The sequence below is a fragment of the Petromyzon marinus genome, chromosome 69 (assembly GCF_048934315.1).
Source record: "Petromyzon marinus isolate PM22_M1 ecotype Great Lakes invasive population chromosome 69, UKy_Petmar_22M1.pri1.0, whole genome shotgun sequence".
Lineage (NCBI taxonomy): Eukaryota > Metazoa > Chordata > Hyperoartia > Petromyzontiformes > Petromyzontidae > Petromyzon > Petromyzon marinus.
The window spans coordinates 6543996-6568385 of NC_133735.1; the positions used below are offsets into that span (position 1 = coordinate 6543996).

The 24390-nt window shown below is 52.5% G+C and overlaps 1 protein-coding gene across 1 annotated transcript in view; it reads left to right on the top strand.

Moving 5' to 3' along the window:
* LOC142906730 (uncharacterized) overlaps positions 1-24390 on the top strand; it is a 35996-nt gene that overhangs the window by 575 nt on the left and 11031 nt on the right. Inside the window, exons 2-6 of the mRNA XM_076055122.1 lie at positions 3468-4222; positions 5275-5373; positions 13623-13724; positions 22333-22443; positions 23990-24116. Of these exons, the coding sequence (XP_075911237.1) occupies positions 3468-4222; positions 5275-5373; positions 13623-13724; positions 22333-22443; positions 23990-24116 (1194 nt within the window). The remainder of the gene's footprint in view (positions 1-3467; positions 4223-5274; positions 5374-13622; positions 13725-22332; positions 22444-23989; positions 24117-24390) is intronic.

A 24390-nucleotide genomic window follows, 5' to 3' on the forward strand; every position in this document is an offset into this window, starting at 1 on the left:
CACCCACTCACTCACCCACTCACTCACTCAACAACAACCGCCATTCGCCACTAAGTGGCGGTGACGTCACCACGACGCTTGTGCCAGGCTATGTGCACCCTGAGGCCACGTGAAGTGTCGAACGCCCGCTGGCAGGAGGTCACGGGGCAGACCCAGGTGCCACGGGTCGACTGACTGAGATGACTGGCTGATGCACCACCTGTGCCCCCTACTGTGCCAACCTGCTGTGCTTTAGCCACCCGGCGCTCCGCTCGTTGTTGTGAGCGTCGCTCCTCCGCCCTCCGTTGTTGTTGGAGGGCGACTGCCTCCAACTGCCCAGTAGCATCCTTCACGAGCCTCCTCCACAGAGGCCGATCTGGACACCGCTGGTACCAGTCATCGGCAAGTCCACTCAGCTCCACGTCCTCCTGTACCACATCACTCCATCTCTTCTCTAGCCCGTGCTGCGCCCGCTTAGCCCCCTCAATCCGGCCGAACAAAAGCTGTTTCGGCATGCGGTGGCTGGGCATGCGGGCTACATGACCCAGCCATCGCAGCCTTGCCTGCCGGAGGAGCTCACCGATGGGACCCTGCCCAGATCTTTCAAGGATTTGTGAGCTCCTCACACAATCCAGTCTGGTTAAACCCAGGATGGATCGTAGGCAGGCCAGCCTAAATGTTTCTAACCGGCGAAGATGTTCCATTAGGGGGGTCCACGTTTCGCAAGCGTAGAGAAGGGAGGGAATGACCGTGGCCGAGAAGACCTGAAGCTTAGTGCGGAGCGACAGACCAGGTAGCTTCCACACAGCGTTACGCAACCGATGAAAAGATATTGCCGCTCGACTGATTCGGAGTGAGACCTCTGCTGTTAAACTGGAGCCAGTCATAAGCACACTGCCCAGGTATGGGAAACTCTCCACTCTCTCCACAACTGCCCCATCACCGATTGGGAGTTGTGGGGGTGGAGTGTCCGATGGTACAAAATACCCAGGCAGGTGCTTAGTTTTGGTGGGGCTGATGGTAAGGCCCCACCTCTTAGTGGCACGCTCCAGTCTCAGCAGCAGCGTCTCCAACTCCTCCTCTGACTGAGCAGCTATTACCAAATCATCAGCATACATAACATGGTTGAGCAATAGGGAGCCATCCCTTGACCGCACCCGGGCATCGATTAGCCTCCCATTATATCTGTACCATATGGAGATTCCCCCGGTACAGCTATTGAAGGCTTCACGAACTACGTGGTCAAAATAGATGTTAAATAATGTGGGAGCCAGAGGACATCCCTGTCGCACCCCAAGGTGTACAGGGAATGGCTCTGACTCCCGGCCACGTAGTTTTACCCGGGCCCGCTCACCATCATGAAGGTCCTCAATGATCGTGAGCAGAGGGTCAGGTACTCCAAAAGCACGAAGAACGACCCAGAGCCCAGGCCTACTGATGGTATCATAGGCTTGACCAGGTCAATAAAGCAGAGATGTAGGTCTTGTTGGAATTCCCTACACCTCTGCTGTAGCAGACGGACAGAAAATATGGCATCTGTGCAGGACCGCCCTTTCCTGAAACCGCATTGGGGCTCCGCAAGCCTCTCCTCAGCGTGCCTGGCAAGGCGATGCTGAATAATCCTTGCCAGGACCTTTCCCGGCACTCTGAGGAGTGAGATGCCCTGTAGTGTTACAGGTCTCCCCACTCACTCACTCACCCACTCACCCACTCCCTCACCCACTTACTCACCCACTCACTCACACACTCACTCACCCACTCACTCAGCCACTCACCCACTCACTCACTCACCCACTCACTCACCCACTCACTCACTCACTCCCTAGCTCCCACTCACTGCACACACTCTCACCACTCACTCACTTCCACTCACCTCAACTCCCACTCACTCTACTCACTCACTCCACTCACTCACTCACTCTCACTCACTCACATCACTCACTCACTCACCACCCACTCACTCACTCACTCACTCACTCCACTCACTCCACTCACTCTACTCACTCACTCCACTCACTCACATCACCCACTCACTCACTTCACTCACTCCACTCACCCACTCCACTCACTCCACTCACTCCACTCACTCACTCCACTCACTCCACTCACTCACTCACCCACTCACCCACTCACTCACCCCACTCACTCCACTCACTCCCACTCACCCACTCACTCACTCCACTCACTCACTCCACTCACTCCACTCACTCACTCCACTCACTCACTCACCCACTCACTCACTCCACTCACTCACCCACTCCACTCACTCACTCACTCACTCCACTCACTCACTCACCCACTCACTCACCACTCACTCACTCCACTCACTCACTCCACTCACTCACTCACCCACTCACTCACCCACTCACTCACTCACTCACTCACTCACTCACCCACTCACTCACTCACCCACTCACTCCACTCACTCACTCACTCCACTCACTCCACTCACTCACTCCACTCCACTCACTCCACTCACTCCACTCACTCTACTCACTCCATTCACTCTACTCACTCCATTCACTCTACTCACTCACTCCACTCACTCACTCCACTCACTCACTCTCACTCACCCACTCACTCCACTCACTCACTCCACTCACTCACTCCACTCACTCCACTCACTCACTCCACTCCTCACTCCACTTACCCCACTCACTCCACTCACTCCACTCACTCACTCACGCTCGATCCACTGCTAGATAGGGTGCCAGCTGGCTGGGAGATGTTGACTACCTCGCCTGGTATACAGCAGCAGGTCTATTCCTGCCATGCGGCATATTATAAGTCTGCGTCTCTCCCTCTCTCTCTCTCTACCCCTCTCTCTCTACCCCCTTTGGTCTCTCTACCCCCTCTCACTACCCCCTTTGTCTCTCTACCCCCTCTCTCTCTACCCCCTCTCTCTCTCTACCCCCCTCTCTCTCTCTACCCCTCTCTCTCTACCCCCTCTCTCTCTCTCTACCCTCTCTCTCTACCCCCCTCTCTCTCTCTACCCCCTCTCTCTCTCTACCCCCCCTCTCTCTCTCTACCCCCTCTCTCTCTCTCTACCCCCTCTCTCTCTCTACCCCCTCTCTCTCTCTACCCCCTCTCTCTCTACCCCCCTCTCTCTCTACCCCCTCTCTCTCTCTACCCCCTCTCTCTCTACCCCCTCTCTCTCTCTACCCCCTCTCTCTCTCTACCCCCCTCTCTCTCTACCCCCTCTCTCTCTACCCCCTCTCTCTCTCTACCCCCTCTCTCTCTCTACCCCCTCTCTCTCTACCCCCTCTCTCTCTCTACCCCCTCTCTCTCTACCCCCTCTCTCTCTACCCCCTCTCTCTCTCTACCCCCTCTCTCTCTCTACCCCCCTCTCTCTCTCTACCCCCTCTCTCTCTCTACCCCCTCTCTCTCTCTACCCCCTCTCTCTCTCTACCCCCTCTCTCTCTCACCCCCCTCTCTCTCTCTACCCCCCTCTCTCTCTCTACCCCCTTTCTTTCTCTCCCCATTGGCAGCGTTGCGGTGTGGTGCAGCACCAGCAGCAGCACCTGGTGGTGGTGGTGGTGGTGGCGCTGGTGGTGCCGGAGGTGGTGGTGGTACTGGTGGTGGTGGTGGAGGCGCTGGTGGTGGTGGAGGAGGAGGTGGACGAGGTGGTGGTGCTGCTGGTCGTGGTGGTGGAGGTGGTGCCGGTGCTGGTGGTGGTGGCGCTGGTGGTGGCGCTGGTGGTGCTGGTGGTGGTGGACGAGGTGGTGGTGGTGGCGCTGGTGGTGGTGCCGGTGGTGGTGGTGCTGGTGGTGGTGGACGAGGTGGTGGTGGTGCCGGTGCTGGTGGTGGTGGTGGTGCCGGTGGTGGTAGTGCTGGTGGTGGTGGACGAGGTGGTGGTGGTGCCGGTGCTGGTGCTGGTGGTGGTGGCGCTGGTGGTGCAGGAGGTGACGGTGGTGGTGGCACCGTCTCCCCCGTGCCCCCCGTGGCCCTGCGGGTGGTTTTGGCGGCCACGTGCAGCGCTTGGGCCCGCCGGCGCCTCGTCGGCGCCCTCCCCTCCCCGCTCTGCCGGCGCCTCCTGCAGCTGCTGGCGGCGCTCCGGCTCAGCGGCAGCACCGGCGGCACCGGCGGCACCGGCGGCACCGGCGGCGGCACCGGCGGTACCGGCGGTACCGGTGGCACCGGCGGCACCGGCGGCACCGGTGGCACCGGCGGTACCGGCGGTACCGGTGGCAGCGGCCGGCGGCGGCGGCTGCTCACCCGGCTCACACTGGGACTCAGGGCCAAGGTGAGGACTTCAGCAGAATGAGAAATAGTCGCTCGCTCACTCACTCAGTCGCTCGCTCAACCATCCATCCACTCACTCAGCCACTCACTCATTCAGCCACTCACTCACTCAGCCACTCACTCAGCCACTCACTCACTCACTCAGCCGCTCGCTCAACCACTCACTCAGCCATCCATCCACTCACTCGCTCAACCACTCACTCAGCCACTCACTCAGCCATCCATCGACTCACTCGCTCAACCACTCACTCACTCAGCCATTCACTCACTCAGCCACTCACTCAGCCACTCACTCAGCCACTCGCTCAGCCACTCACTCAGCCATCCATCCACTCACTCAACCACTCACTCACTCAGCCACTCACTCACTCAGCCACTCACTCAGCCATCCACTCAACCACTCACTCACACAGCCACTGGCTCACTCAACCACTCACTCACGCAGCCACTCACTCACTCAGCCACTCACTCACTCAACCACTCACTAACTCAGCCACTCACTCAGCCACCATCCACTCGCTCAGCCACTCACTCAGCCACCCACTCAGCCACCCATCCACTCGCTCAGTCACTCACTCAGCCACCCATCCACTCACTCAGCCATCCACTCGCTCAACCACTCACTAACTCAGCCACTCACTCAGCCACCCACCCAGCCACCCATCCACTTGCTCAGCTACTCAGCCACCCATCCACTCACTCAGCCATCCACTCGCTCAACCACTCACTCACTCAGCCACTCACTCAGCCACTCACTCAGCCACCCATCCACTCGCTCAGCCACTCACTCACTCACTCAGCCACTCACCCAGCCAGCCATCCACTCACTCAGCCACTCACTCAGCCACCCATCCACTCGCTCAGCCACTCACTCACTCAGCCACTCACTCAGCCACTCACTCAGCCACTCACTCAGCCACCCATCCACTCGCTCAGCCACTCACTCACTCACTCAGCCACCCACCCAGCCACCCATCCACTCACTCACTGTGCTGCTGCTACCGTTCTGCTGCTCCTGCTGCTGCTGCTGCTGTTGCTGCTGCTGCTGTGCAGATCATCATGGAGATGATCGCCTCTTCGAAGGGGAAATCTGCGATAAAGCGGAGTCTCAACAAATACTTCCCAAGTGCTGGGGAGTGGCACCTGCAGATGGTACGCCCAGCGGGTTCCATCGCCACCCTCATCGTCATCGTCGTCAACAGCAGCAGCATCATCAGCTGCAGCAGCAGCAGCAGCAGCTGCAGCAGCAGCAGCGTCAGCAGTGGTATCATCATCATCAGCATCATCATCAGCTGCAGTTGTGTTATCAGTGGTATCATCATCATCAGCATCATCATCAGCTGCAGTTGTGTTATCAGTGGTATCATCATCATCAGCATCATCATCAGCTGCAGTTGTGTTATCAGTGGTATCATCGTCATCAACATCATCATCAGCTGCAGTTGTGTTATCAGTGGTATCGTCATCAGCATCATCATCATCAGCTGCAGTTGTGTTATCAGTGGTATCGTCATCAGCATCATCATCATCATCAGCTGCAGTTGTGTCATCAGTGGTATCATCATCATCATCATCAGCTGCAGTTGTGTTATCAGTGGTATCATCATCAGCATCATCATCAGCTTGAATATTGTCATCAGTGGTATCAGCAGCATCATCAGCTGCAGCAGTGTCATCAGTGGTATCATCATCTGCATCATCATCATCATCAGCTGCAGTTGTGTTATCAGTGGTATCATCATCAGCATCATCATCAGCTCGAATATTGTTATCAGTGGTATCATCATCAGCATCAGTATTGTTATCAGAAGCATCATCATCAGTAGCATCATCATTAGCACCGTCATCATCAGCTCCGGTAGTGTCATCAGTAGTACCATCATCATCATCATTAGCACCATCATCATCAGCTCTAGTAGTGTTATTAGAAGCATCATCATCATCATTAGCACCATCATCATCAGCTCTAGTAGTGTTATTAGAACCATCATCATTAGCACCATCATCATCAGCTCTAGTAGTGTTATTAGAACCATCATCATTAGCACCATCATCATCAGCTCTAGTAGTGTTATTAGAACCATCATCATCATCATTAGCACCATCATCATCATCATCAGCTCTAGTAGTGTTATTAGAAGCATCATCATTAGCACCATCATCATCAGCTCTAGTAGTGTTATGAGAAGCATCATCATCAGTAGTAGCATCATCATCAGCATCATTATCAGCTGCAGTTGTGTTATCAATAGTATCATCATCAGCATCAGCACCATCATCAGCACCATCATCATCATCTCTAGTAGTGTTATTAGAAGCATCATCAGTAGCAGCATCATCATCAGCACCATCATCATCAGTAGCAGCATCATCAGTAGCATCATCATCAGCACCATCATCTCTGTGGGTGTCTGTGAGTCTCTGTCGGTGTCTGTGAGTCTCTGTGGGTGTCTATGGGTCTCTGTGGGTGTCTGTGAGTCTCTGTGTGTGTCTCTGAGTCTCTGTGGGTGTCTATGAGTCTCTGTGTGTGTCTCTCAGTCTCTGTGGGTGTCTGTGAGTCTCTGTGGGTGTCTATGAGTCTCTGTGGGTGTCTACTGAGTCTCTGTGTCTATGAGTCTCTGTGGGTGTCTACTGAGTCTCTGTGTCTATGAGTCTCTGTGGGTGTCTATGAGTCTCTGTGGGTGTCTCTCAGTCTCTGTGGGTGTCTCTGAGTCTCTGTGGGTGTCTCTGAGTCTCTGTGTCTATGAGTCTCTGTGGGTGTCTCTGAGTCTCTGTGTCTATGAGTCTCTGTGGGTGTCTATGAGTCTCTGTGGATGTCTATGAGTCTCTGTGAGTGTCTATGAGTCTCTGTGGGTGTCTCTCAGTCTCTGTGGGTGTCTCTGAGTCTCTGTGTCTATGAGTCTCTGTGGGTGCCTCTGTGGGTGTCTATGAGTCTCTGTGGGTGTCTCTCAGTCTCTGTGGGTGTCTATGAGTCTCTGTGGGTGTCTATGTGTCTCTGTGGGTGTCTACGAGTCTCTGTGGGTGTCTCTCAGTCTCTGTGTCTATGAGTCTCTGTGGGTGTCTCTCAGTCTCTGTGGGTGTCTCTGAGTCTCTGTGTCTATGAGTCTCTGTGGGTATCTCTGAGTCTCTGTGTCTATGAGTCTCTGTGGGTGTCTCTGTGAGTGTCTATGAGTCTCTGTGGGTGTCTCTCAGTCTCTGTGGGTGTCTCTGAGTCTCTGTGGGTGTCTATGAGTCTCTGTGGGTGTCTACTGAGTCTCTGTGTCTATGAGTCTCTGTGGGTGTCTCTGTGGGTGTCTCTGAGTCTCTGTGGGTGTCTATGAGTCTCTGTGGGTGTCTACTGAGTCTCTGTGTCTATGAGTCTCTGTGGGTGTCTCTGTGGGTGTCTATGGGTCTCTGTGGGTGTCTATGGGTCTCTGTGTCTATGAGTCTCTGTGGGTGTCTCTGTGGGTGTCTATGAGTCTCTGTGGGTGTCTCTGTGGGTGTCTATGAGTCTCTGTGGGTGTCTATGGGTCTCTTTGGGTGTCTATGAGTCTCTGTGGGTGTCTATGAGTCTCTGTGGGTGTCTCTGTGGGTGTCTATGGGTCTCTGTGGGTGTCTCTGTGGGTGTCTCTGAGTCTCTGTGGGTGTCTATGGGTCTCTGTGGGTGTCTATGGGTCTCTGTGGGTGTCTCTGAGTCTCTGTGGGTGTCTCTGAGTCTCTGTGGGTGTCTATGAGTCTCTGTGGGTGTCTGTGAGTCTCTGTGGGTGTCTCTGAGTCTCTGTGAGTGTCTATGAATCTCTGTGGGTGTCTGAGTCTCTGTGGGTGTCTATGAGTCTTTGTGGGTGTCTATGAGTCTCTGTGTGTGTATCTGAGTCTCTGTGTCTATGAGTCTCTGTGGGTGTCTCTGTGAGTGTCTATGAGTCTCTGTGGGTGTCTCTCAGTCTCTGTGGGTGTCTCTGAGTCTCTGTGGGTGTCTATGAGTCTCTGTGGATGTCTATGGGTCTCTGTGAGTGTCTATGAGTCTCTGTGGGTGTCTCTCAGTCTCTGTGGGTGTCTATGAGTCTCTGTGGGTGTCTATGAGTCTCTGTGGGTGTCTCTGAGTCTCTGTGTCTATGAGTCTCTGTGGGTGTCTCTGTGAGTGTCTATGAGTATCTGTGGGTGTCTCTGAGTCTCTGTGAGTGTCTCTGAGTCTCTGTGGGTGTCTCTGAGTCTCTGTGGGTGTCTCTGAGTCTCTGTGGGTGTCTATGAGTCTCTGTGGGTGTCTGTGAGTCTCTGTGGGTGTCTCTGAGTCTCTGTGAGTGTCTATGAATCTCTGTGGGTGTCTGAGTCTCTGTGGGTGTCTATGAGTCTTTGTGGGTGTCTATGAGTCTCTGTGTGTGTATCTGAGTCTCTGTGTCTATGAGTCTCTGTGGGTGTCTCTGTGAGTGTCTATGAGTCTCTGTGGGTGTCTCTCAGTCTCTGTGGGTGTCTCTGAGTCTCTGTGGGTGTCTATGAGTCTCTGTGGATGTCTATGGGTCTCTGTGAGTGTCTATGAGTCTCTGTGGGTGTCTCTCAGTCTCTGTGGGTGTCTATGAGTCTCTGTGGGTGTCTATGAGTCTCTGTGGGTGTCTCTGAGTCTCTGTGTCTATGAGTCTCTGTGGGTGTCTCTGTGAGTGTCTATGAGTATCTGTGGGTGTCTCTGAGTCTCTGTGAGTGTCTCTGAGTCTCTGTGTCTATGAGTCTCTGTGGGTGTCTCTGAGTCTCTGTGTCTATGAGTCTCTGTGGGTGTCTCTGTGGGTGTCTCTGAGTCTCTGTGGGTGTCTATGGGTCTCTGTGGGTGTCTATGGGTCTCTGTGTCTCTGTGGGTGTCTATGAGTCTCTGTGGGTGTCTCTGTGGGTGTCTATGGGTCTCTGTGGGTGTCTCTGTGGGTGTGTCTGAGTCTCTGTGGGTGTCTATGAGTCTATGTGTGTGTCTATGAGTCTCTGTGGGTGTCTATGAGTCTCTGTGGGTGTCTCTGAGTCTCTGTGTCTATGAGTCTCTGTGGGTGTCTCTGTGGGTGTCTATGGGTCTCTGTGGGTGTCTATGGGTCTCTGTGTCTATGAGTCTCTGTGGGTGTCTCTGTGGGTGTCTATGAGTCTCTGTGGGTGTCTCTGTGGGTGTCTATGAGTCTCTGTGGGTGTCTATGGGTCTCTGTGGGTGTCTATGAGTCTCTGTGGGTGTCTCTGTGGGTGTCTATGGGTCTCTGTGGGTGTCTCTGTGGGTGTCTCTGAGTCTCTGTGGGTGTCTATGGGTCTCTGTGGGTGTCTATGAGTCTCTGTGGGTGTCTCTGAGTCTCTGTGGGTGTCTCTGAGTCTCTGTGGGTGTCTATGAGTCTCTGTGGGTGTCTGTGAGTCTCTGTGGGTGTCTCTGAGTCTCTGTGAGTGTCTATGAATCTCTGTGGGTGTCTGAGTCTCTGTGGGTGTCTATGAGTCTTTGTGGGTGTCTATGAGTCTCTGTGTCTATGAGTCTCTGTGGGTGTCTCTGTGAGTGTCTATGAGTCTCTGTGGGTGTCTCTCAGTCTCTGTGGGTGTCTCTGAGTCTCTGTGGGTGTCTATGAGTCTCTGTGGATGTCTATGAGTCTCTGTGAGTGTCTATGAGTCTCTGTGGGTGTCTCTCAGTCTCTGTGGGTGTCTCTGAGTCTCTGTGTCTATGAGTCTCTGTGGGTGCCTCTGTGGGTGTCTATGAGTCTCTGTGGGTGTCTCTCAGTCTCTGTGGGTGTCTATGAGTCTCTGTGGGTGTCTATGAGTCTCTGTGGGTGTCTCTGAGTCTCTGTGTCTATGAGTCTCTGTGGGTGTCTCTGTGAGTGTCTATGAGTATCTGTGGGTGTCTCTGAGTCTCTGTGAGTGTCTCTGAGTCTCTGTGTCTATGAGTCTCTGTGGGTGTCTCTGAGTCTCTGTGTCTATGAGTCTCTGTGGGTGTCTCTGAGTCTCTGTGTCTATGAGTCTCTGTGGGTGTCTCTGTGAGTGTCTATGAGTCTCTGTGGGTGTCTCTCAGTCTCTGTGTCTATGAGTCTCTGTGGGTGTCTACTGAGTCTCTGTGTCTATGAGTCTCTGTGGGTGTCTCTGTGGGTGTCTCTGAGTCTCTGTGGGTGTCTCTGTGGGTGTCTATGGGTCTCTGTGGGTGTCTATGAGTCTCTGTGGGTGTCTCTGTGGGTGTCTATGGGTCTCTGTGGGTGTCTCTGTGGGTGTCTCTGAGTCTCTGTGGGTGTCTATGGGTCTCTGTGGGTGTCTATGGGTCTCTGTGTCTCTGTGGGTGTCTATGAGTCTCTGTGGGTGTCTCTGTGGGTGTCTATGGGTCTCTGTGGGTGTCTCTGTGGGTGTGTCTGAGTCTCTGTGGGTGTCTATGAGTCTATGTGTGTGTCTATGGGTCTCTGTGTCTCTGTGGGTGTCTCTGAGTCTCTGTGAGTGTCTATGAGTCTCTGTGGGTGTCTCTCAGTCTCTGTGGGTGTCTCTGAGTCTCTGTGTCTATGAGTCTCTGTGGGTGTCTATGAGTCTCTGTGGGTGTCTATGAGTCTCTGTGGGTGTCTATGAGTCTCTGTGGGTGTCTCTGAGTCTCTGTGTCTATGAGTCTCTGTGGGTGTCTCTGTGAGTGTCTATGAGTATCTGTGGGTGTCTCTGAGTCTCTGTGAGTGTCTCTGAGTCTCTGTGTCTATGAGTCTCTGTGGGTGTCTCTGTGAGTGTCTATGAGTATCTGTGGGTGTCTCTGAGTCTCTGTGAGTGTCTATGAGTCTCTGTGGGTGTCTCTGAGTCTCTGTGTCTATGAGTCTCTGTGGGTGTCTCTGAGTCTCTGTGGGTGTCTACTGAGTCTCTGTGGGTGTCTATGAGTCTCTGTGGGTGTCTCTGTGGGTGTCTCTGAGTCTCTGTGGGTGTCTCTGTGGGTGTCTATGGGTCTCTGTGGGTGTCTATGGGTCTCTGTGTCTATGAGTCTCTGTGGGTGTCTCTGTGGGTGTCTATGGGTCTCTGTGGGTGTCTCTGTGGGTGTCTATGAGTCTATGTGTGTGTCTATGGGTCTCTGTGTCTATGAGTCTCTGTGGGTGTCTCTGAGTCTCTGTGGGTGTCTATGGGTCTCTGTGTGTGTCTATGAGTCTCTGTGGGTGTTTATGAGTCTCTGTGGGTGTCTCTGTGGGTGTCTCTGAGTCTCTGTGGGTGTCTCTGTGGGTGTCTATGAGTCTATGTGTGTGTCTATGGGTCTCTGTGTCTCTGTGGGTGTCTCTGAGTCTCTGTGGGTGTCTATGGGTCTCTGTGTGTGTCTATGAGTCTCTGTGGGTGTTTATGAGTCTCTGTGGGTGTCTATGAGTCTCTGTGGGTGTCTCTGTGAGTGTCTATGAGTCTCTGTGGGTGTCTCTCAGTCTCTGTGGGTGTCTCTGAGTCTCTGTGGGTGTCTATGAGTCTCTGTGAGTGTCTATGAGTCTCTGTGGGTGTCTCTCAGTCTCTGTGGGTGTCTCTGAGTCTCTGTGTCTATGAGTCTCTGTGGGTGTCTCTGTGAGTGTCTATGAGTCTCTGTGGGTGTCTCTCAGTCTCTGTGGGTGTCTCTGAGTCTCTGTGGATGTCTATGAGTCTCTGTGGATGTCTATGAGTCTCTGTGAGTGTCTATGAGTCTCTGTGGGTGTCTCTGTGAGTGTCTATGAGTCTCTGTGGGTGTCTCTGAGTCTCTGTGTCTATGAGTCTCTGTGGGTGCCTCTGTGGGTGTCTATGAGTCTCTGTGGGTGCCTCTGTGGGTGTTTATGAGTCTCTGTGGGTGTCTATGAGTCTCTGTGGGTGTCTCTGTGAGTGTCTATGAGTCTCTGTGGGTGTCTCTCAGTCTCTGTGGGTGTCTATGAGTCTCTGTGGGTGTCTCTGAGTCTCTGTGTCTATGAGTCTCTGTGGGTGTCTCTGAGTCTGAGTGTCTATGAGTCTCTGTGGGTGTCTCTCAGTCTCTGTGGGTGTCTCTGAGTCTCTGTGGGTGTCTCTGAGTCTCTGTGGGTGTCTCTGTGGGTGTCTATGGGTCTCTGTGGGTGTCTATGGGTCTCTGTGTCTATGAGTCTCTGTGGGTGTCTCTGTGGGTGTCTATGAGTCTCTGTGGGTATCTCTGTGGGTGTCTATGAGTCTCTGTGGGTGTCTATGGGTCTCTGTGGGTGTCTATGAGTCTCTGTGAGTGTCTCTGTGGGTGTCTATGAGTCTCTGTGAGTGTCTCTGAGTCTCTGTGGGTGTCTATGGGTCTCTGTGTCTATGAGTCTCTGTGGGTGTCTCTGTGGGTGTCTATGGGTCTCTGTGGGTGTCTCTGTGGGTGTCTATGGGTCTCTGTGGGTGTCTCTGTGGGTGTCTCTGTGGGTGTCTATGGGTCTCTGTGAGTGTCTCTGTGGGTGTCTATGGGTCTCTGTGTCTGAGTCTCTGTGGGTGTCTCTGTGGGTGTATATGGGTCTCTGTGGGTGTCTCTGTGGGTGTCTATGAGTCTCTGTGGGTGTCTATGGGTCTCTGTGTCTATGAGTCTCTGTGGGTGTCTCTGTGGGTGTCTATGGGTCTCTGTGGGTGTCTCTGTGGGTGTCTATGGGTCTCTGTGGGTGTCTCTGTGGGTGTCTATGAGTCTCTGTGTCTATGGGTCTCTGTGAGTGTCTATGAAGACATCCTCCTCCTCCTCCTGCTGCTGCTGTAGTCACTGGTGTAGGCCAATCAGTGAAGCCACATTTCATTAGAGCCACGTGATGTTTGCATGTTCACAACAAACAGTGTATGTGTGTGTCCGTGTGTGTGTCCGTGTGTGTCCGTGTGTGTGCGTGCGTGTGTGTCCGTGTGTGTGCGTGCGTGTGTGTGCGTGTGTGTGTGCGTGTGTGTGTGTCCGTGTGTGTCCTTGTGTGTGTGTCCGTGTGTTTAATGCCGTCCCTGGGTCTGCCCCGTGACCTGCCAGCGGGCGTTCGACACTCCACGTGGCCTCAAGGTGCACATGGCCTGGCACAAGCGTCGTGGTGACGTCACCGCCACTTAGTGGCGAATGGCGGTTGTTGTTGTTGTTAACACCGTCACGTGATTCCGGCTGCGGCAAGTTCGATAAAATCGTTGACCTCCCCCGCCCGCCCTCTGACCCCCTCCCTCCCCTCCCTCCCTCCCCTCCCTCCCTCCCCTCCCTCCCTCCTCCTCCCTCCCTCTCCTCCCTCCCTCTCCTCCCTCCCTCTCCTCCCTCCCTCCCTCCCCTCCCTCCCTCCCTCCCTCCCTCTCCTCCCTCCCTCTCCTCCCTCCCTCCCTCCCCTCCCTCCCTCCCTCTCCTCCCTCCCTCCCTCTCCTCCCTCCCTCTCCTCCCTAACTCCCCTCCCTCCTTCTCCTCCCTCCTCCCTCTCCTCCCTCCCCCCTCCCTCTCCTCCCCTCCCTCCCTCCCTCCCTCCCTCTCCCTCCCCCCTCCCTCTCCTCCCTCCCTCCCTCCCCCCGGCCAGACTCGCCAAGATGGCGTGTGTGTCCGCCGGAACTCCGTCAAGTTCCGGCGCCTGGTGCACAAGGTCCTGCAGAACGGGGCGTACAGGCGGCGATTCATACAGGTTGATCAAACACGCGGCATGTTGCTCTGTCGTGTGTGTGGGTCTCTACTGTGTGAGTAGTCTGTGGGTCTCTACTGTGTGAGTAGTCTGTGGGTCTCTACTGTGTGAGTAGTCTGTGGGTCTCTACTGTGTGAGTAGTCTGTGGGTCTCTACTGTGTGAGCAGTCTGTGGGTCTCTACTGTGTGAGTAGTCTGTGGGTCTCTACTGTGTGAGTAGTCTATGGGTCTCTACTGTGTGAGTAGTCTGTGGGTCTCTACTGTGTGAGTAGTCTGTGGGTCTCTACTGTGTGAGTAGTCTGTGGGTCTCTACTGTGTGAGTAGTCTGTGGGTCTCTACTATGTGAGTAGTCTGTGGGTCTCTACTGTGTGAGTAGTCTGTGGGTCTCTACTGTGTGAGTATAGTCTGTGGGTCTCTACTGTGTGAGTAGTCTATGGGTCTCTACTGTGTGAGTAGTCTGTGAGTCTCTACTGTGTGAGTGGTCTATGGGTCTCTACTGTGTGAGTAGTATGTGGGTCTCTACTGTGTGAGTAGTCTATGGGTCTCTACTGTGTGAGTAGTCTGTGGGTCTCTACTGTGTGAGTAGTCTGTGGGTCTCTACTGTGTGAGTAGTCTGTGGGTCTCTACTGTGTGAGTAGTCTGTGGGTCTCTACTATGTGAGTAGTCTGTGGGTCTCTACTGTGTGAGTAGTCTGTGGGTCTCTACTGTGTGAGTAGTCTGTGGGTCTCTACTGTGTGAGTAGTCTATGGGTCTCTGTGTGAGTAGTATGTGGGTCTCTACTGTGTGAGTAGTCTGTGGGTCTCTACTGTGTGAGTAGTCTATGGGTCTCTGTGTGAGTAGTCTGTGGGTCTCTACTGTGTGAGTAGTCTATGGGTCTCTACTGTGTGAGTAGTCTGTGAGTCTCTACTGTGTGAGTGGTCTATGGGTCTCTACTGTGTGAGTAGTCTGTGGGTCTCTACTGTGTGAGTAGTCTGTGGGTCTCTACTGTGTGAGTAGTCTGTGGGTCTCTACTGTGTGAGTAGTCTGTGGGTCTCTACTGTGTGAGTAGTCTGTGGGTCTCTACTGTGTGAGCAGTCTGTGGGTCTCTACTGTGTGAGTAGTCTGTGGGTCTCTACTGTGTGAGTAGTCTATGGGTCTCTACTGTGTGAGTAGTCTGTGGGTCTCTACTGTGTGAGTAGTCTGTGGGTCTCTACTGTGTGAGTAGTCTGTGGGTCTCTACTGTGTGAGTAGTCTGTGGGTCTCTACTATGTGAGTAGTCTGTGGGTCTCTACTGTGTGAGTAGTCTGTGGGTCTCTACTGTGTGAGTATAGTCTGTGGGTCTCTACTGTGTGAGTAGTCTATGGGTCTCTACTGTGTGAGTAGTCTGTGAGTCTCTACTGTGTGAGTGGTCTATGGGTCTCTACTGTGTGAGTAGTATGTGGGTCTCTACTGTGTGAGTAGTCTATGGGTCTCTACTGTGTGAGTAGTCTGTGGGTCTCTACTGTGTGAGTAGTCTGTGGGTCTCTACTGTGTGAGTAGTCTGTGGGTCTCTACTGTGTGAGTAGTCTGTGGGTCTCTACTATGTGAGTAGTCTGTGGGTCTCTACTGTGTGAGTAGTCTGTGGGTCTCTACTGTGTGAGTAGTCTGTGGGTCTCTACTGTGTGAGTAGTCTATGGGTCTCTGTGTGAGTAGTATGTGGGGCTCTACTGTGTGAGTAGTCTGTGGGTCTCTACTGTGTGAGTAGTCTATGGGTCTCTGTGTGAGTAGTCTGTGGGTCTCTACTGTGTGAGTAGTCTGTGGGTCTCTACTGTGTGAGTAGTCTGTGGGTCTCTACTGTGTGAGTAGTCTGTGGGTCTCTACTGTGTGAGTAGTCTGTGGGTCTCTACTATGTGAGTAGTCTGTGGGTCTCTACTGTGTGAGTAGTCTGTGGGTCTCTACTGTGTGAGTATAGTCTGTGGGTCTCTACTGTGTGAGTAGTCTATGGGTCTCTACTGTGTGAGTAGTCTGTGAGTCTCTACTGTGTGAGTGGTCTATGGGTCTCTACTGTGTGAGTAGTATGTGGGTCTCTACTGTGTGAGTAGTCTATGGGTCTCTACTGTGTGAGTAGTCTGTGGGTCTCTACTGTGTGAGTAGTCTGTGGGTCTCTACTGTGTGAGTAGTCTGTGGGTCTCTACTGTGTGAGTAGTCTGTGGGTCTCTACTGTGTGAGTAGTCTGTGGGTCTCTACTATGTGAGTAGTCTGTGGGTCTCTACTGTGTGAGTAGTCTGTGGGTCTCTACTGTGTGAGTAGTCTGTGGGTCTCTACTGTGTGAGTAGTCTATGGGTCTCTGTGTGAGTAGTATGTGGGTCTCTACTGTGTGAGTAGTCTGTGGGTCTCTACTGTGTGAGTAGTCTATGGGTCTCTGTGTGAGTAGTCTGTGGGTCTCTACTGTGTGAGTAGTCTATGGGTCTCTACTGTGTGAGTAGTCTGTGAGTCTCTACTGTGTGAGTGGTCTATGGGTCTCTACTGTGTGAGTAGTCTGTGGGTCTCTACTGTGTGAGTAGTCTGTGGGTCTCTACTGTGTGAGTAGTCTGTGGGTCTCTACTGTGTGAGTAGTCTGTGGGTCTCTACTGTGTGAGTAGTCTGTGGGTCTCTACTGTGTGAGCAGTCTGTGGGTCTCTACTGTGTGAGTAGTCTGTGGGTCTCTACTGTGTGAGTAGTCTATGGGTCTCTACTGTGTGAGTAGTCTGTGGGTCTCTACTGTGTGAGTAGTCTGTGGGTCTCTACTGTGTGAGTAGTCTGTGGGTCTCTACTGTGTGAGTAGTCTGTGGGTCTCTACTATGTGAGTAGTCTGTGGGTCTCTACTGTGTGAGTAGTCTGTGGGTCTCTACTGTGTGAGTATAGTCTGTGGGTCTCTACTGTGTGAGTAGTCTATGGGTCTCTACTGTGTGAGTAGTCTGTGAGTCTCTACTGTGTGAGTGGTCTATGGGTCTCTACTGTGTGAGTAGTATGTGGGTCTCTACTGTGTGAGTAGTCTATGGGTCTCTACTGTGTGAGTAGTCTGTGGGTCTCTACTGTGTGAGTAGTCTGTGGGTCTCTACTGTGTGAGTAGTCTGTGGGTCTCTACTGTGTGAGTAGTCTGTGGGTCTCTACTATGTGAGTAGTCTGTGGGTCTCTACTGTGTGAGTAGTCTGTGGGTCTCTACTGTGTGAGTAGTCTGTGGGTCTCTACTGTGTGAGTAGTCTATGGGTCTCTGTGTGAGTAGTATGTGGGTCTCTACTGTGTGAGTAGTCTGTGGGTCTCTACTGTGTGAGTAGTCTATGGGTCTCTGTGTGAGTAGTCTGTGGGTCTCTACTGTGTGAGTAGTCTGTGGGTCTCTACTGTGTGAGTAGTCTGTGGGTCTCTACTGTGTGAGTAGTCTGTGGGTCTCTACTGTGTGAGTAGTCTATGGGTCTCTACTGTGTGAGTAGTCTGTGAGTCTCTACTGTGTGAGTGGTCTATGGGTCTCTACTGTGTGAGTAGTCTGTGGGTCTCTACTGTGTGAGTAGTCTGTGGGTCTCTACTGTGTGAGTAGTCTGTGGGTCTCTACTGTGTGAGTAGTCTGTGGGTCTCTACTATGTGAGTAGTCTGTGGGTCTCTACTGTGTGAGTAGTCTGTGGGTCTCTACTGTGTGAGTAGTCTGTGGGTCTCTACTGTGTGAGTAGTCTGTGGGTCTCTACCGTGTGAGTAGTCTGTGGGTCTCTACCGTGTGAGTAGTCTGTGGGTCTCTACCGTGTGAGTAGTCTGTGGGTCTCTACTGTGTGAGTAGTCTGTGGGTCTCTACTGTGTGAGTGGTCTACAGTGAGGGAGAAAAGTATTTGATCCCCTGCTGATTTTGTACGTTTGCCCACTGACAAAGAAATGATCAGTCTATAATTTTAATGGTAGGTTTATTTGAACAGTGAGAGACAGAATAACAACAACAAAATCCAGAAAAACGCATGTCAAAAATGTTATAAATTGATTTGCATTTTAATGAGGGAAATAAGTATTTGACCCCTCTGCAAAACATGACTTAGTACTTGGTGGCAAAACCCTTGTTGGCAATCACAGAGGTCAGACGTTTCTTGTAGTTGGCCACCAGGTTTGCAGACATCTCAGGAGGGATTTTGTCCCACTCCTCTTTGCAGATCTTCTCCAAGTCATTAAGGTTTTCGAGACTGACGTTTGGCAACTCGAACCTTCAGCTCCCTCCACAGATTTTCTATGGGATTAAGGTCTGGAGACTGGCTAGGCCACTCCAGGACCTTAATGTGCTTCTTCTTGAGCCACTCCTTTGTTGCCTTGGCCGTGTGTTTTGGGTCATTGTTATGCTGGAATACCCATCCACGACCCATTTTCAATGCCCTGGCTGAGGGAAGGAGGTTCTCACCCAAGATTTGACGGTACATGGCCCCGTCCATCGTCCCGTTGATGCGGTGAAGTTGTCCTGTCCCCTTAGCAGCAAAACACCCCCAAAGATTAATGTTTCTACCTCCATGTTTGACGGTGGGGATAGTGTTCTTGTGGTCATAGGCAGCATTCCTCCTCCTCCTCCAAACACGGCGAGTTGAGTTGATGCCAAAGAGCTCCATTTTGGTCTCATCTGACCACAACACTTTCACCCAGTTGTCCTCTGAATCATTCAGATGTTCATTGGCAAACTTCAGACGGGCATGTACAGTGTATGTCTGTGTATGTATATATGTGTCTCTGTGTGTGTATATATATACGGGCGTGTCTCTGTGTGTGTGTGCGTGTATATATGTGTGTATGTATATGTGTGTGTGTATATATCTGTGTCTCTGTGTGTGTGTATATATGTGTGTGTCTCTGTGTGTGTATGTATGTGTGTGTCTCTGTGTGTCTCTGTGTGTGTATGTATGTGTGCGTATGTGTGTGTATGTTTGTGTATGTATGTGTGTCTGTGTGTGTGTGTCTCTGTGTGTCTCTGTGTGTGTATTTGTGTGTATGTATGTGTGTGTATGTGTGTGTGTGTATGTGTGTGTGTGTGGAGGAGGACTTGGAGACGCTGCTGCTGAGACTGGAGTGTGCCACTAAGAGGTGGGGCCTTACCATCAGCCCCACCAAAACTAAGCACCTGCCTGGGTATTTTGTACCATCGGACACTCCACCCCCACAACTCCCAATCGGTGATGGGGCAGTTGTGGAGAGAGTGGAGAGTTTCCCATACCTGGGCAGTGTGCTTATGACTGGCTCCAGTTTAACAGCAGAGGTCTCACTCCGAATCAGTCGAGCGGCAATATCTTTTCATCGGTTGCGTAACGCTGTGTGGAAGCTACCTGGTCTGTCGCTCCGCACTAAGCTTCAGGTCTTCTCGGCCATGGTCATTCCCTCCCTTCTCTACGCTTGCGAAACGTGGACCCCCCTAATGGAACATCTTCGCCGGTTAGAAACATTTAGGCTGGCCTGCCTACGATCCATCCTGGGTTTAACCAGACTGGATTGTGTGAGGAGCTCACAAATCCTTGAAAGATCTGGGCAGGGTCCCATCGGTGAGCTCCTCCGGCAGGCAAGGCTGCGATGGCTGGGTCATGTAGCCCGCATGCCCAGCCACCGCATGCCGAAACAGCTTTTGTTTGGCCGGATTGAGGGGGCTAAGCGGGCGCGGCACGGGCTAGAGAAGAGATGGAGTGATGTGGTACAGGAGGACGTGGAGCTGAGTGGACTTGCCGATGACTGGTACCAGCGGTGTCAAGATCGGCCTCTGTGGAGGAGGCTCGTGAAGGATGCTACTGGGCAGTTGGAGGCAGTCGCCCTCCAACAACAACGGAGGGCGGAGGAGCGACGCTCACAACAGCGAGCGGAGCGCCGGGTGGCTAAAGCACAGCAGGTTGGCACAGTAGGGGGCACAGGTGGTGCATCAGCCAGTCATCTCAGTCAGTCGACCCGTGGCACCTGGGTCTGCCCCGTGACCTCCTGCCAGCGGGCGTTCGACACTTCACGTGGCCTCAGGGTGCACATAGCCTGGCACAAGCGTCGTGGTGACGTCACCGCCACTTAGTGGCGAATGGCGGTTGTTGTTGTTGTGTGTGTGTGTATGTATGTGTCTCTGTGTGTGTATGTATGTGTGTGTATGTGTGTGTCTCTGTGTGTCTCTATGTGTGTGTGTGTATGTGTGTGTCTGTGTGTGTGTGTATGTGTGTGTCTCTGTGTGTGTATGTATGTGTGTGTATGTGTGTGTCTCTGTGTGTCTCTGTGTGTATGTGTGTATGTGTGTGTGTCTGTGTATGTGTGTGTGTCTGCGTGTGTCTGTGTGTGTATGTATGTGTGTGTCTCTGTGTGTCTCTGTGTATGTATGTGTGTGTATGTATTTTCAGTTTAATTCGTGGTTTCGTGGTAATTAATTGAAAGGTGGAGGGGTTACCAGCCCCTCGCACCCGTCCAGAGCCCCCGTTTAACCACTGTGGTGGTCACAGACGCCATGAGGGGAGGAGCCAATAAAAATTGGATCTCCCCCCACAGCACTGTCCACGACAGAGTTGCCCGTCCGGCACCGCGAGGAGGTAGGGGGTTGTTTTGCCGTCCTCAGTGTGCCGGGAAAGGTCCTGGCAAGGATTATTCAGCATCGCCTTGCCAGGCACGTTGAGGAGAGGCTTGCGGAGCCCCAATGCGGTTTCAGGATAGGGCGGTCCTGCACAGATGCCATATTTTCTGTCCGTCTGCTACAGCAGAGGTGTAGGGAATTCCAACAAGACCTACATCTCTGCTTTATTGACCTGGTCAAGGCCTATGATACCATCAGTAGGCCTGGGCTCTGGGTCGTTCTTCGTGCTTTTGGAGTACCTGACCCTCTGCTCACGATCATTAAAGACCTTCATGATGGTGAGCAGGCCCGGGTAAAACTACGTGGCCGGGAGTCAGAGCCACTCCCTGTACACCTTGGGGTGCGACAGGGATGTCCTCTGGCTCCCACATTATTTAACATCTATTTTGACCACGTAGTTCGTGAAGTCTTCAATAGCTGTACCGGGGGAATCTCCATATGGTACAGATATAATGGGAGGCTGATCGATGCCCGGGTGCGGTCAAGGGATGGCTCCCTATTGCTCAACCACGTTATGTATGCTGATGATTTGGTAATAGCTGCTCATTCAGAGGAGGAGTTGGAGACGCTGCTGCTGAGACTGGACATGCCACTAAGAGATGGGGCCTTACCATCAGCCCAACCAAAACTAAGCACCTGCCTGGGTATTTTGTACTATCGGACACTCCACCCCCACAACTCCCAATCGGTGATGGGGCAGTTGTGGAGAGAGTGGAGACTTTCCCATACCTGGGCAGTGTGCTTATGACCGGCTCCAATTTAACAGCAGAGGTCTCACTCCGAATCAGTCGAGCGGCAATATCTTTTCATCGGTTACGTAACGCTGTGTGGAAGCTACCTGGTCTGTCGCTCCGCACTAAGCTTCAGGTCTTCTCGGCCACGGTCATTCCCTCCCTTCTCTACGCTTGCGAAACGTGGACCCCCCTAATGGAACATCTTCGCCGGTTTGAAACATTTAGGCTGGCCTGCCTACGATCCATCCTGGGTTTAACCAGACTGGATTGTGTGAGGAGCTCACAAATCCTTGAAAGATCTGGGCAAGGTCCCATCGGTGAGCTCCTCCGGCGGGGAAGGCTGCGATGGCTGGGTCATGTAGCCCGCATGCCCAGCCACCGCATGCCGAAACAGCTTTTGTTCGGCCAGATTGAGGGGGCTAAGCGGGCGCGGCACGGGCTAGAGAAGAGATGGAGTGATGTGGTACAGGAGGACGTGGAGCTGAGTGGACTTGCCGATGACTGGTACCAGCGGTGTCAAGATCGGCCTCTGTGGAGGAGGCTCGTGAAGGATGCTGCTGGGCAGTTGGAGGCAGTCGCCCTCCAACAACAACGGAGGGCGGAGGAGCGACGCTCACAACAACGAGCGGAGCGCCGGGTGGCTAAAGCACAGCAGGTTGGCACAGTAGGGGGCACAGGTGGTGCATCAGCCAGTCATCTCAGTCAGTCGACCCGTGGCACCTGGGTCTGCCCCGTGACCTCCTGCCAGCGGGCGTTCGACACTTCACGTGGCCTCAGGGTGCACATAGCCTGGCACAAGCGTCGTGGTGACGTCACCGCCACTTAGTGGCGAATGGCGGTTGTTGTTGTATGTATGTGTGTGTTTCTCTGTGTGTCTCTGTGTGTGTATGTATGTGTGTGTCTCTGTGTGTCTCTGTGTGTCTCTGTGTGTGTATGTATGTATGTGTGTATGTGTGTGTGTCTTTGTGTGTATGTATGTGTGTGTGTCTCTGTGTGTCTCTGTGTGTGTATGTATGTGTGTGTGTCTCTGTGTGTCTCTGTGTGTCTCTGTGTGTGTATGTATGTATGTGTGTATGTGTGTGTGTCTTTGTGTGTATGTATGTGTGTGTGTCTCTGTGTGTCTCTGTGTGTCTCTGTGTGTGTGTATGTATGTATGTGTGTATGTGTGTGTGTATTTGTGTGTATGTATGTGTGTGTGTCTCTGTGTGTCTCTGTGTGTGTATGTATGTGTGTGTGTATGTGTGTGTCTCTGTGTATGTATGTGAGTGTGTCTCTGTGTGTCTCTGTGTATGTATGTGTGTGTATGTATGTATATGTGTGTGTGTGCGTGCCAGGAGGAGATGGAGGCTATGTATGGGGAGCGTTATATGGCGGCGCTGGAGGTGATGCTGCTGCAGTTTGTGGAGGAAATTCAGTTGCTGCTGCCCAGGCCACACATTGAGCGGGTTAGCGGGGAAAACCACAGCCACGGGACACTCACTCACTCACTCAGTCACTCACACACTCACTCACACACTCACACACTCACTCACACACTCTCACAGTCACTCACACACTCACTCACACACTCACACACTCACGCAGTTGTTCACTCACTCACTCACACACTCACTCACACAGTTGTTCACTCACTCACTCGCTCACTCACACACTCACACACTCACTCATTTGCTCGCTCACTCGCTCACTCACACACTCACTCACACACTCACTCATTTGCTCGCTCACTCGCTCACTCACTCACTCACACACTCACTCACACACTCACTCACACACTCACTCACACATTCACACACTCACTCAATCACTCACCCACTCACTCACTCGCTCACTCACTCGCTTACTCACTCACTCCACTCACTCACTCCACTCACTCACTCACTGACCTACTCACTCACTCACTCACACACTCACTCACTCACCTACTCACTCACTCACTCACACACTCACTCACTCACCTACTCACTCACTCGCTCGCTCGCTCACTCGCTCACTCACTCACTCACTGACTCACTCACACACTCACTCACTCACACACTCACTCACTCGCTCGCTCGCTCACTCACTGACTCACTCACACACTCACTCACTCATACACTCACTCACTCACTCGCTCGCTCACTCACTGACTCACTCACACACTCGTTAGCTCACGATGTTGATGATGTTGTTGTTGATGATGTTGATTTTGTTGTTTATGGTGTTGATGTTGTTGATGTTGTTGATGATGATGATGTTGTTGATGATGTTGATGTTGTTGATGTTGTTGATGATGTTGTTGATGTTGTTGATGTTGGTGTTGTTGATGTTGTTGATGATGATGATGTTGTTGTTGATGATGTTGTTGATGTTGTTGTTGATGATGTTGATGATGTTGGTGTTGTTGATGTTGTTGATGTTGATGATGATGTTGTTGATGTTGTTGATGTTGTTGATGTTGTTGTTGATGTTGTTGATGTTGTTGATGTTGTTGATGTTGTTGATGATGATGATGTTGTTGATGTTGTTGATGTTGTTGATGTTGTTGATGATGTTGGTGTTGTTGATGTTGTTGGTGTTGTTGATGTTGTTGATGTTGTTGATGTTGATGATGTTGTTGATGTTGTTGATGTTGATGTTGTTGATGTTGATGATGTTGTTGATGATGTTGTTGATGTTGTTGTTGATGTTGTTGATGTTGTTGATGATGTTGGTGTTGTTGATGTTGTTGTTGATGTTGTTGATGTTGTTGATGTTGATGATGTTGTTGATGTTGTTGATGTTGTTGTTGTTGATGTTGTTGATGTTGATGATGTTGTTGATGATGTTGTTGATGTTGTTGATGTTGATGATGTTGTTGATGTTGTTGATGTTGTTGTTGTTGATGTTGTTGATGATGTTGATGTTGTTGATGTTGTTGATGTTGTTGATGTTGATGATGATGATGTTGTTGATGTTGTTGATGTTGTTGATGTTGTTGTTGTTGATGTTGTTGATGTTGTTGCTGTCCAGCTGCTAGATGGCGAGGTTCCTGCTGAGCAGTGCAGCCTGGTGGAGCGGTCCCTGCACAGCATTCTGGGTGTCTACCGGTGCCGCCCTCTTCCTGCGCTCGCGCTCACCCACCTGCTCGGCATTCTGGGTAACGCCCTCACTCGGCACGCGCTCGCCCACCCGCTCGGCATTCTGGGTAACGCGCTCACTCGCCACGCGCTCGCCCACCCGCTCGGCATTCTGGGTAACGCGCTCACTCGCCACGCGCTCGCCCACCCGCTCGGCATTCTGGGTAACGCCCTCACTCGCCACGCGCTCACCCACCCGCTCGGCATTCTGGGTAACGCCCTCACTCGCCACGCGCTCGCCCACCCGCTCGGCATTCTGGGTAACGCCCTCACTCGGCACGCGCTCGCCCACCC